Source organism: Protomyctophum parallelum, assembly GCF_964188405.1.
Source record: "Protomyctophum parallelum genome assembly, chromosome: 6".
Taxonomy (NCBI): domain Eukaryota; kingdom Metazoa; phylum Chordata; class Actinopteri; order Myctophiformes; family Myctophidae; genus Protomyctophum; species Protomyctophum parallelum.
The window spans coordinates 38,225,237-38,238,863 of record NC_139701.1 but is presented as its reverse complement, the minus strand read 5'-3'; the positions used below and the strand labels follow the sequence as shown (position 1 = coordinate 38,238,863).

The 13,627-nt window shown below is 41.5% G+C and overlaps 1 protein-coding gene across 1 annotated transcript in view; it reads left to right on the top strand.

Annotated features, from left to right (window-relative positions):
• Positions 1-477: 477 nt before the first annotated feature.
• The window catches only part of celf5a (cugbp, Elav-like family member 5a), a gene marked incomplete at its 5' end in the record, with an annotated part of 314,066 nt that continues 300,916 nt past the window's right edge, over positions 478-13,627 (top strand). The window contains one exon of the mRNA XM_083767674.1: positions 478-886. Coding sequence (XP_083623800.1) covers positions 478-886 — 409 coding nt within the window. The remainder of the gene's footprint in view (positions 887-13,627) is intronic.

Below are 13,627 nucleotides of genomic sequence, written 5' to 3'. Positions count from 1 at the left end.
TAGCAATAATGCAAATGTTGGTGTAATCATGACTCATATTCAATCAAAACATAAGCTATTCAAAATCAAAACACAAGTCATTACCTTCGACATAGGCTACTGATTCAAATCCTACGCAGTTTAGGGCGGCCTCATGAGTCATGTGTAAAAGACAACTAGGGGACATGCAGTATTTCACAAATAACTGCGGGCGGCGCTCCAGAGTAGCGAATATTTGGCCCTTTCACGCTTTATTCTTCTGACACGAATCAACCCCCCTCCTCCTCTCTTCCTTGTACAGCGTGTATGTGTGTGTGCGCGCGCGCGCGTGTGTGCGCACGCGTGTGTGTTGTGTGTGTCGGATAGAAAGTCAGCCTGGTTTCCAGCTGAGTGCTTGCTCTCTCTCCACAGTAGTGTGTGTATGTATGTGTGTGTGTGAGTGTGTGTGTGTGCTCTGTGTAGTGTTGTCATTATTATCCACTCTGCTCTCAGCTCAGAATGGCCAGATTCACTCCGACTGAAACAAGAAGGCAGCAGCATCCACAGCAGCATCAGCACACTGCTCACTCCAACCTGGTTTTCACCGGACCGGGGGTAGTGCCGCCACCACCACCACCACCGACCCAACAACAACAACAACAACAACAGCCACCACCACCACTACTACTTGTCCCACCTTACCAGCACCAGTACCCTCAGATCACATTCCCGAAACCCATGAACGGGTCAGAATCCATTTCCATTCATCCGGAGAGCGGCAACATGAAAGACCAGGATGCCATTAAGCTGTTTATCGGGCAGATACCGCGGAACTTGGAGGAGAAAGACCTGAAGCCCCTGTTTGAACAGTTTGGGAAAATCCACGAACTGACAGTGCTTAAGGACCGATACACCGGCATGCACAAAGGTAACGTGGCCACCTCCCCCCCCACCCCCCTGCACGGCTGCAAGGCCTATTGCCTAATAACAATAATCGCCTAATTAGCCTAATGTTACGCAAACAAAAATACTGTGTAAATTGTGAGTCTCGAAGTGTGTTTATTTATTTCCCCAGAGCCCTGTGCCACGTTTTCTTTATTTGTAGGCTAATACTTAATATGCTTAGCATATCCTCAATATTGTCAGATATGGAGTAATATTAAGCGATTCAGAATTGTGCTTGCATGTTTTCGAGTAGCCTAGAATAAGGTGCGTATAGTGGTCCAAAACGCTTTTGTTTTTGAAACGCAATGCAAGTTTCCTTGCATTTCACGAGACGAGCGTGTAGGCTATAAATTTGGATATTTCTAAAAGAAAACCCAAGAACATCGAGCCTCCAGCCTAGCCAGCTATATTTCGACATTCCATATTCTATACCGAGTTATTTTGGCTTACTAATTTCTTTACACTGCTATAGGGCAATATGCGTCCGGAATAGCATTCACCGTTATATCGATGTTGTTGAATTGCAATTGAATCGTGTTTTCTTTGCGCGCTCTCTCTCAGAAGTGGGGCAGAGGCGCTCGGAAAGGATGCATTTTTAAAGATCCATCCCCTCGCCAGTCCCATCTTTTCGCGCGGGGGGGGGGGGGGGGGGGCGGCATCATTTATTCATCCTTAAGCTTTTCTTTAACGTCAAGTGTGTGGATGGAAGGACTGCTTGCAAAACCAGTGACAACGAATTGGACGAAATCAATTCTATAGCAGCCTACCACAATGTCTCAAAAATAAGGACGCGAAAACTGTCACAAGATGACGGACACGGACGTCGCCTTGACGCCAGCAGCGATGCTGCGCCGCTAAAATGGAAGGCTCGTGGGAGAGGGATGCAACTATCAGCCTAATATAGACGGTAGACCTATAGGAAAACACAAGTGTTAAGTTGGTATTTCAGAATAATATCCCATGTAGTCTCCATCCCAGGTGATCATTGCTTTACAATTCGAGGAGGTCCCCATATAACAGCTAGCCAATGTAAAGTAAAGTAAATTCATCATACCAGGCACCACCAATCATCCAAATCATGGCAAATAGGGATAACAATGCACACTATTAGATCAACATTCAGCTGCTTGTATTATGCAAATACATTTACCTCCCAATATGACACTATTCTTCTTAGCCATGCAGTGTGTAGCATCATTTGACCGGCTTGTGTTTGCAAACCCACATGGGGGGCACAGCCTATAAACGTGGATAGCCTATAAGACCATGACCCCATGGTAATCCTACAGCTACATTTTAAGGCTAGAGGCAACCACTCAAAGGCATGCATGGAGATGAAAAATCACCATTAGCATAATGTAACATTAAATATAGACACATTTGATCACTATAATTGCTCATAGCAACATACTGTAGCATACATAATGGGAATATATGATTCCTCAAAAACATATTTTCATACATTTATGTGTTAAGGTAATAATGTAATTTAATTTTAAGTTATAAGACTTCCCCAGAAGGTGCAACATGCAAATGACAATGATAGTCTTTAAGGTAATTTAAAATCCATTCCTCCTCTTAAACATATAGGGCTAGGCCTATTCCTAATGTTTATTTTATTTTATTTTTATGTCATGCATGCTCCTGCTGCGTGTGGAAGTGGATGTGCGGTGGCAGCTATACAGTATATAAGAGAAGAGTTTTATTGGATTGACATTTACAGAGGAAAAATGACAATCAGTGACAGTCATGTAAATGCCACTTGTGACATGTGATATTATCACACTATCACAGTATCATGTCTTGGGTGACATAATAGGCTCAGTCGCCTCCTAATGTTAAGGTTGTCCACAAGGCAGGTGTTTCTGTTGTTGAAATGATGAGGGATCAAAATATAGATTTTAATTCATCCTTTTGTGAACCATTAGTATGCAAAGACGTCCCATGATGAATGCACAGATTTATTAGCTCAAGCACAATATTAATCATAAAAACTAATAACATATTGAGCCTTCAAGGGAGATGTTGGCTAATTAAACCGGAGTAATCTCTGTTGAACTCAAAATACGTATACGATTCATTAATCTGTGAACCTACCATACTTAGATCTTTGCTAACTTTACCTAGTAATCTATTTGATATTGCAAAATATATATCTCTATGATACCTTATGGGTAACAAGAGAATTATGTTATGTAGATTGAACACTCACTGACAAATATATTAATTGTGTATTACAAAGATATTTCATCTGTTTACCATATTCTGGTCAAATCCAATGCCACTGAATCTAGAGGTTTTTTATTATTACATTAATACATAGAAAAACATTCCCCAGTAGTGGCCTATTCATTTGAAATGACTGTGCGTGTCTGTCTGCATGCGTCAGTGCCTTATGTGTTGTAAAATATTATTGCTCTGCATTGCATAATCATTGCAGTATAGTTACCGTCCGACTGCTCGTTGTTGGAACACTGAAATCAGAGCCTGAACATTACATTGGGAAACGAGAGTGTACAAATCAAATTTAACCAAATGGACTTGTAAGGTTCTATTTGGCCACATTTGTACACTCTCTGAGCTGCAAATGAATAAATGAACAGTGACGATTATAATGCATAGCACTAGGAGGCATTCTTTTAGAGAGAGACTGGTACTTAGATGGATGTTTGAATGTTTATTCTGTAACCAAAATGTTTCAATGTGATATAAATGGCTGACTCAGTTAGAACAGGAAATATGATATATCAAATTATTTAGTAGTATATTGATTTGTAAGCATGTGTTGTGTGTTCACATCAGTTACGTCCCTATATTTATAGTATAATAATATTGATAATAATAATAATAATAATAATAATAATAATACTAAATCCTCATCAAATCATTATACATTTTTCCACATTGTGATCATTTTTCGATGTGATTGTGATCGAATGTGTCATTGTTAAGAAACCCTTTTAATTTGATTTTTTAACATAACATAACATAACATAACATAACATAACATAACATAACATAACATAACATAACATAACATAACATAACATAACATAACATAACATAACATAACATAACATAACATAACCCCTTTTAATGGCAAGACTAGTTACTTTGAATTCTATAGTGAAGTATAATAACACGTCACTTCAAATAATCTAAGAGATCAGGTTATCTTTTCATCCCAGGTTGTTATTATGTTATGCTTCACATGTGAAACTCAATTTAGTCTTATTTGTACATTTCAAACTAGTTTAGAAAATCTTGTTCAGTTTAGTGAGTTATCTTAGATTTAGAATATAATGATCCCCAGACCAAACAATGACCGTCAAAAAGTTGTTTATTCTTTTGTTTGGTTATTTTACTGTCAATTCCCTTATTAAGCTAAATGGATTATAAGCATGGCTCTACTGGATTTATAATTTGGAAGATGCACAGTCAACAGTCCACACACACACACACATACACACGCACACGCACATGCACGCACCCACGCACCATGCACGCACGCACGCACCGCTCGCGCACACACACACACACACACACACATACACACACACACACACACACACACACACACACACACACTGTAAGCCTTATGGGTAATTATTAGATCAAGTGCTGTTGTTCTGTCATTTGATTTTTGATTTTCATTTCACAGTCTTTCAGTTGTTATGTTTGTGTTTGTTTATTCTTTACTCTTTTCTTAAACAACTTATTTCCCCCTCCCCCCGGGTAATCCATGAGGGAAAACATGGAATTAGTTTGTAAAGCGTGATAATAATGCGTGGCCATAATAACTTGACTCAAGAGGATTAGCAAATGTGCATTGTCTGAAGCAGCAGTCTCCTGGGTGATCAGCTGGTTGCCTCCCTAAACAGTGGCTGCCTCCGCCAATTAAAAATGCAGTCTAGTCTTCCTCTTCAAATGATTAATTCTGCCCACGCTGTCGATGGCCTGCCAATTATTGTCGCCCAATTGGTATTAATAGGTGGAGGATTTCCTGATGTTGAATTTATCACTGGCTGTGAAAAGTTCTCCCTTTGCTTCTAATTAGCTTTCACTGACAGCACATGTGCATGTGCGCGTACACACATGCATGTACACGCATGCATGAGCAAAAGCATGTGCAAGTGCTTGCACGTACATACACATGACCGAGGCTTCGTTCCGTAAATGGTATTTTCTTCATTGCACAAAAGGCTGTTTGAAGGTTATTTTTATTCTGGGTTTCTGGAATTACTGGTTAGCTGACAGTTTCGCTTCAAGAAAATTGGACGTAAACATGAAAAGCAGGCAGCTGCCGTTTCGTTTCTCTGTGCAGTTCAGTGGCTAAAGATGGCTGGAGAAATGGTTTGTTTGTTTGCTCCTAAATATAACTGCATGGATTTCATAGTGACAGATTGGGGGGAAAAATAAATACAATTTCAAGAAAATGTCACAAAGCCACAGGAAAATACTGAGTGTTAATTTAATTCTAAGAGTGTACAAAGGGAATCAAGTCGAACCTTATGGGTCCATTTACACGCCTTGAGTTAGAGAAGGAGAGAGAGGCGAGATCAGCGAAGGTGTGTGTAGCAAGAATGATTCAGCACTGTGGACAGACAGACAGGGCAATACAAACCCCACGCTGCTTCCATCTGCTGGCTGAGGCAGCCAGTATCAATATTAAGCTAGTGTCGGGGGATCATTGTGTTAATGCATTTATAAATGGACCAGAGATATTGCCATAGACCTCAGCGAAGCAGAAGCACATTAAATCATGGAATAATCTAATGAAATATTTATTCAAGTTTTTATTTTTTTTAAATATTTCCCTTCGAGCTGGTCTGACGGATAGGGTCTAACTGTCTGTGGGTCGTCCTTGCAATGAAATGAGGAAAGAGTGGAAAGACGGAGTGACACAGAGTGAATAGTGAGACGGGAAGTTTACATGCGGTGCACGTCACACCAAACCAGATAGTATTAATATGGGACCATGAGTGTCCCTATAGGATTATGCCTGAATGGCCGTCGTGTTGACTAAACTAATCTGGGAATCTTTTGTTTGCCACATTCTCTAGTTTCCCCTCTTTCATACTTGCCTCTTTCATACACATCATAGATATGCGAGTGGGAGAGTGTGTCTCCGTGGCGAATGGGCTCATACGGAACGCATCTGAGACCACGAGAGTTGTAGGACAGCATCCCCCCTGAGGAAACAGATGGGAGCAAATTCACTTACAGACCATAAACAGAATCGTATAGGAGAGTGTGGATAGCGCATGTGCACACACACACGCACGCACGCACGCACACACACGCGGCATGCATGCATGCATGCATGCACACAAACAAACAGCTCTTGATTCTCACAACCATGGACTGACAGCAGTTTATTGAAGGATCCTTTTATTTAGCTTGGATATTTCAGCAGGTGGTGCACAGTCTGGCTTGACTGGCTATCAATGAAATTATGCAATCTTATGAAATCACAAGAATAGACACGAAGCTCAGCTTTCTTTTCTCTCTTGGCATCAAATCGTTCTTGTAAACTCACTATAACATTAATTGTCTGTCTCCATGTAGTCTTGTCAAATGATTTGGAAGAATAGAGAATAATGTTGTCTTCTGTCTGGGTTTGTGGTTGAAGGCCACCAGGCCAGACTAATGCAATATCAGCGTTTGCTTCACAGCCCTTAAATGTCTGTAAATATTGTAATAAGCAACCGTGCTTTCCTCATAAAAGATGCAGCAGCTCAACTGGTTCTGACAGGCGCTATGGGCCTTGACTTCAGGATGAGGAGTGTTCTCTCTCTTTGCTGAGGAAAGTGGCCATCCATGCTGTCGACGCAGTCTTCCTCCACTGGGGGCTAGTGTCCACACACCAAACGCTCACCTGGCTTTCACCGTCTATACTTTTCGCCCCCTTTTTCAAGCCTGAGAGAGAGAGCCTTTCAGATGGATTGATTTTCTGCACCAATGTAACATTCATTACCGCGTGTTACAGTACAGTGTGTTCTTGGTATGTTGGAAAGCTCTTATTCCATGACCTTTAGAGAATATACTTGAACTCCAAGGTTACCTAAAGGAGGAACAGAGATGCGACGTGTGTGTGTGTGTGTGTGTGTGTGTGTGTGTGTGTGTGTGTGTTTGAGTGTGAGAGAGAGAGAGAGAGAGAAAGAGAGAGAGAAAGAGAAAGGAGGTCTGCAAGAAAATGCAGTGTACTGTAGATTAGCTTCATGGTTGAGATGTTTTCTTTGACTGTCAAACTTACAGCTCTATACTGTATACTGAATTAATGTGCCCTGCATAGTGCATTCAACTCAACAGGGTCTAGCAGATCTGCCAACCTGCATGTATTTTGCGTAGAAACCACGCAATTCTAGGTCTCAGTATGCACGTACGAAATGCACAACGAAAACTATGCAATTTTCGCAGTTCCAGAGTGACTGCCGCGATCCCACCCCAGTTCTAGCAATGTACTGTTGCGATTGACCGGCTTGCCGGCTGGAAAAGCCAATTTAAGCGACGTTTGCTGCACATGGCGTCCTGACAGTCAATCAGCGTTGAGCTTGTGCTGAAACATATAACAACATGTAGGAGTAGGAACTAATTTTGCTTCTTATAAGTTATAAATGATATATAGTAGCAGGAATTATGTTAAATATATTGAACCGAGCCGTCTTGTCTGAACGAGCGGTCCATTTGGCTCCACTGCCAAAGTTAAATGACGTATGTGTCATATCTACAGTTAAATGACGTATGTGTCATATCTACAGCCAGCGAGCGAACACACATATTTTATCAACGCTGTTGTCCTGGGTGGACAAAATGGAACAACTGGAAACAATCTCCAGGTACTTTGAACGCATTTAGTTTACACCTCATCTACACAGGCAAAGAGTGAGCGTTCTGACGGTGATAATGTGCGAAAAACTGTCCTGATAATGGAGCGTTGGTCATTGCTTGCGACGATCTGAAGCAATCACAACTAGCCCCCTCAGGACACACGTCTCCACCAGGCCATGTCAGGTGGCCTCCTCGTAGTGCTATATTAGGCCAATGTGAAAAGGGTGCCATTTCTTCTTACGCTTAGTAGGAAAGTGCATGAACAATTTCGCGTAAATTGCATGCTGCGTTCATGATTTGAGGCTTTTTGTTCAAAACGGGCCAATCCTGCAAACTTTATATGAAATATCGGACTGATCCCTCTTGAGCACATGACTATAGAGATACTGTGTAACGATTTGCGGACAGAATCTGGAGGAGTAATATCAAAACATGTGTTTGACAAAAGTCTGCCTCCTGGTGGCGCTAGAAAAGGCAGATGTTAAAAATGCAGGTCAAAGGTTTGTCCTTGGCCTCTAGGGAGTGTACATGCAACGTTTCTTGCAGATTGGTGCAGTTATAGGTAAAAATGTGAAAGTCTGCCTCATGGTGGTGCTATAACAGGCTGTTCTGGAAAATTTGGGGGAGTGGTTCGTTGTTGGCATCCAGGGAGTGTGTGTGCAAAGTTTGGCATCGACCAGGTTAACAGTGCCGGAAATTAGCTGTTAACGGACGGACGGTCGGACACACAGACACATGGACAGGGGGGCAAAACATACTCTCTCCCCATGCCTTCGGCCTGTTGGAGACAATAACCAATAAATAATAGCGTGTAGAATAGATTCTCAACAATAAAAGTGTTCGGGGGCCGCGAAAGCTCGCTCAAATAGACTCTGCGAGCGAATATACAGAGGAGGGGTGGACGACGTAGAGATCCAAAATATTCCACGTTTATCTCTGAATCATGAGTCGACATGTACAGTACAGTCAGTGAATGAATTATCTATCGTCTCTGAGGTTGAAATTAAGTATGAATCATAAGTAGTATGAATGATTATACAGGCTAGGCTACTATGCACAATGAATATTAATTAATTATAATGGAAAGAAACCCCAATTGAATACTTTTATTTGTCCATTTTATATGTAATTGATATTTTGATTATTACATGGAAATGGAAATCATGCACATAAATGTTGTTTCGTTTAGGCAACATCATGTATGTTCATGACATTTACACTTATATATTGATAGACTATACTCAGTCTGAGCAAGCATGGCAATGTTATTTATATAGCACCTTTCACACACATTCAGTACAAAAGTACAGCTCATTTAAAGCCCAGGCAAGACCTAGTTGATAGACATCATTGTGAGTAAGCAATGTTTAATAAATGTTTTTAAATTTGACTTAAAAACAACTATAGTTGGGAATTTCTTAACGGTCTGGCCTCTGGAATACTTCACCATACTTTGTTACAACTATGGGGTGAACAATTAGTAGGCCAACCCCAGATGACCTAAGGGTTCTAAGGCTTCAGCATGTCTGAGATGTAGCTGGGCCCAGAGCCACAGAGAGATGTATAAACAGGAAAACAGTATAATCATTCTCCATTAGATCAATGTACTACATTTCAGGTGTGAAATGTTCTATATAACATCACCCCTCCCCCAAAAAAGGCATGCAGGGCCCCCCGCCACAAATAATTGCCGTGTCCGGGCTTTGTGTGTGTGTGTGTGTATATATATAATGTGTATATACATGACCTTTTCCTCTGGGGCACAACCTCCATTTTTGTGTAGAAACAGGAACTCGGTTTAGCTCCTCCCCTTTTCTTTATTCCTACCAATCTGAGAACCCATCGTCAAAAAATAAAGGAAAAACAGGGCCCTCTTTGAGTCAACAGTCTATCTCGAGAGACTAAATCCTACAAATAACATGTTTAGGGCAGTGGTGCTGACAGATTCTGCTGTTAGTGGAATATGTCTTGAGAGATTAGATGTACTGTATAATGCATGCCTATGACTGTGGGTGCCTGTCAAAGGTTTAGCTGGTTTAATGCCATTTTGACTGGTTATGTTTTAATTTCCAATTAATCATGGAGCTCAAGGGAATCCATACTGTATTGCAAAAATGGCAGGATAAAAAAAGATATCGCTTATAGGCTACTCCCTTATTTTTAATGCACTTTGCCTAATTGTACATAATGGGTATTATTTAATGTTGCTGAATTTACTCCAGTATGTGGGGCATGTCATGGACCAAAAAATAATTGTACATAAGTTGATTATCATTTTTTGTGGCACACTCTACAAACTCCCTTGATGTTAGTATAACTTTCTCAAGAGCAAAGTAAGTAGCTTTGAATTGATTTGTTAGTTGGCTTTATTTTGTGCCTATCATTACTGCACTGCCAGTTTGAAAGAAATATATACAGTATATATTTCAAAATGCTTCCCCCATCTTCAAAATAGAAATAATTTAGGTCACTGGAGAACAGCTACTGGCTTAGTGACAGAATGTTGGTTTGAAATATTCTTTGTGAGTTGCAGGTCACATTTCTTCTGGAAAGGTAGTCTGCAGAGACATACCACCTTCTCATTCTTGCACAAAGGTCACAGCTATTCCCTTGGTCTAAATAGAGGGATAGAAGCCTATCTATTTTGTATGGTGGGCTTAGCAGAGTGCCATTGCCTACAAAGCAGAATGTACCATTTTAAAGAGGGAGAAGGAGAAAAGAGGAGAGGAGATATAAAGGCAGGGAAGGGAGAGATACAGAGAGGGGGAGAAGAGGGGGGGGGGGGGGGGGGGGGTTGTGAGTTTCTATGAGCACTGCCCTGTGCTCTTTAATGTTGTGTTTGAGCCTGGCTGGGCACAGATTCATTTTAGAAGGAAAATGAAATAACGAGAGAGGAGGAGATTTTAATGTAATGTTTTTTTGATAATCCCTCTCCATTTTGAAATGGTTCAGGGGAACTCATGCGATAAAGCCGTGTACAAGCCCGGAAAATAATAAGTTATTTGTCTTGCCTTGTAGTGTGCTGTAGCCTTTGAGGACTCGCCATGTATTGACCCCGAAAAAGAAATAAAAAAATCACAGCTTAGTCAAGCCATCACATCTCTCAGAATACCAAATGGCTGAGTCCTTGATGCAGGTGTGTGAGCTGTATGTACATGCAGTGCAGATCAGTGCACGTGAGAGAGAGAGAGAGCCCTCAAGAACAAATGAGGGTGCGAGTGAGTTTGCCGCTGTCACTTAGAACAATGTGACAGAGAGGAATTGGAGTGCACTTGGCACACATACGCAGCGGGGTCCACAAGGCACAGGTACGCAGCGGGTCCACAAGGCAAATGACAGACAGACACATGGGCTGGGAACAAATGAATGGAAGGATGGACGGACGGAGAGACGGACGGATAAGTGGAGGGGAAAAGATTAAGTGTTTGTCAGAGATGCAGAAAGAAATGGTTTATTTTATCCCAAGAGCAGAGTGACGGCTGCAGAGCTCAGGACATTGCAGGAATCCACTGACAGGTTGAGAGCAGTTTGGCCACCAGCAGGCGGGAGGAGTGGAGAGGAAAACAAAGGGATTGGAAGTGGAAGGGTGGCGTGGTAGTGGAGAGCAGGTTTGGCAGATGTATAACATAATCACCCCCAAGCTGAAGCTGCTGATACAAGGAAATCCCTATAGTAATACTCTCTCACTTCAGGACAAATACAACTAATACAACTGCTAAAACCAATACCACAGTAATGCTGCTGCTGGCTGTCAACACTAGTCAACTATTATTATTATTATTATTATTATTATTACAAATGTAGTCTGTTGTTAAAGCAGCTATTACTATTTGTTGTAACTACAAAATATTTGACATTATAATTTAGGCTATATATCATCATCAAAATACCGCCCATGTTTTTTAAAGATATTTTTAGGGACAGGAAACGGAGACAGGGAATGACACGCAGCAAAGCAACATGTGGTATGCACCTGGACCGCTAGGCCAGCGGGCGCTCCAATAATGTATGAATATTTAACATTCTGTGGTCAGATGAAGAGACATAGTAGGATGGAAAATGTCTATGAATAATACTCAGGTCCGTAAGGGATGTGTAGAGATGTACACTGCTCAGCACGGTTATAAATAGCACTTCTGTGGTATTTCCGAAAATAGGTTAAGCTGCCATCGCTGTGCTGCTGCCATGACATCACTGATTGCCTGCCAGCCTTCCCCCAAAGACTGATCCCATGCTGTGCAGAAGAGAGGGGATAGAATGAGGGAGGGGGCATGATTGGCGGAGCAGGATGAGCATCTGTAGGCGAATGTAGAGTCCTCTCTCCGCCTGACCTCCTGCTTTTTTCCCCTTTCAACTCCGTCCCTTCATCCACTCAGCCACCCATCTTGTCCAGTGTACTTATAGTAGCATTGACAACTGCACTTAAAGGCTCCATACTCTATGATGAGAGGCGCCGAAACTGGCCCGATGCTTTTATGCTGAAGATGCGTCACGCTGCATATTTTGGGACACAAAATAATTGGAGATGGATGAAAGATGGTGTATGTGTATCTTACCTGACGATTAAATGTGATGACTGACATTTTTAGTTTATGAACTTGACAGTGAAATCCAACATGGCACCATTCCCTTCTATTAGCTCATTGATACATCTGGCTTAATACAAAATGACTCTTAATTAGTGGCTGATGGTTTCTGATATGTAGTGGCTGCCTAGGCTTCAACAGAATACCAAATTGTGAGAGTTGTTGCTAGGAAATATACAACAATGCAACTAACAATCAGTGGCACATTGTTAATCAGACTACCTGTGTTAATTAGTATTTCCAGACCAGTTGTGAAAGGCTAGATTCAGAATGTTTGGCTCTGTTGTGTTCATGGAATCTAAAGACAGACTCTATCAGCAGCCATTAGACATATATTTGGAAGAATGTCTGAGAAACAAACAAGTGCGAGAATTTCCGAGAAAGCAATTAGAGTTTCATCTCAACGTGGCCCAAGAATAAGGAGCAACGTGACAGTGTGCGTTATGGGGGCGAGATGACATTATTTTCTATGTGCTTAATACTCATCATCTCTCTGTTAATCACCTCACCCTGGCAGGCTCTGACGCTTTTGAAGTCCTATCTTGAAAGGCATCTTTCAATTTGTAAAATCAAAGTGGCTGAAAAAACGATCCATCTCTTAGTAGCCTTGCCAGTCAGTTTACAGCTGCCAATCTTCTACAAAATGTGGCTTCGCCACAATCAATTGATCTGCCTCAAAGGGTTGAAACGCCTTCACCTTTTGAAAGTGGACAAGATAGCTGCAAATATCTTATGAAATCTGACAACTTGGAACAGATCAAATTAAAACCATGCATCAATTGGAAAATGATCACTTTGCAACTACTGCACCACAGTGTCCAGTCAGTGGACATACGCCAAGTATAACAACGAGCTGATGCTTTTACCTTTTGTCATGTCATGTTTGTTTATATGGGAGGTTGATATTGTACACGAAGAGGAATACATGCAGTTTTCTGACCTTGACTGGGGTGCTTTTAGAAAACTTGCTATTGATTTCTATGTAAATCCCCTGGCCAGCACACCCTTGTTGAAGGATGGGGAGGAGGGGGGTTTGGAAAGAAAAGAGTCTTGGCAGGTACACTCCTGTCGCCCTCCCAGAAGTAGTATAGCAGGAGGGAGCAAGTGAGAACCTACACATTATTTACAGCGCTGTGAAACCCCATCCATTAACAGTGTCAATTAGCTCGCTCATCTGGGATCCGGGCCACTACATTTATTTATAGAGCTGGCTCTGGGTTTAATGACAGAGCAGGGATGGAGCACCCAGACAGTCTGCATAAGTCAGGTGTGGGCGCAGAAACCTGTGAACATAAAGTACAGTATAC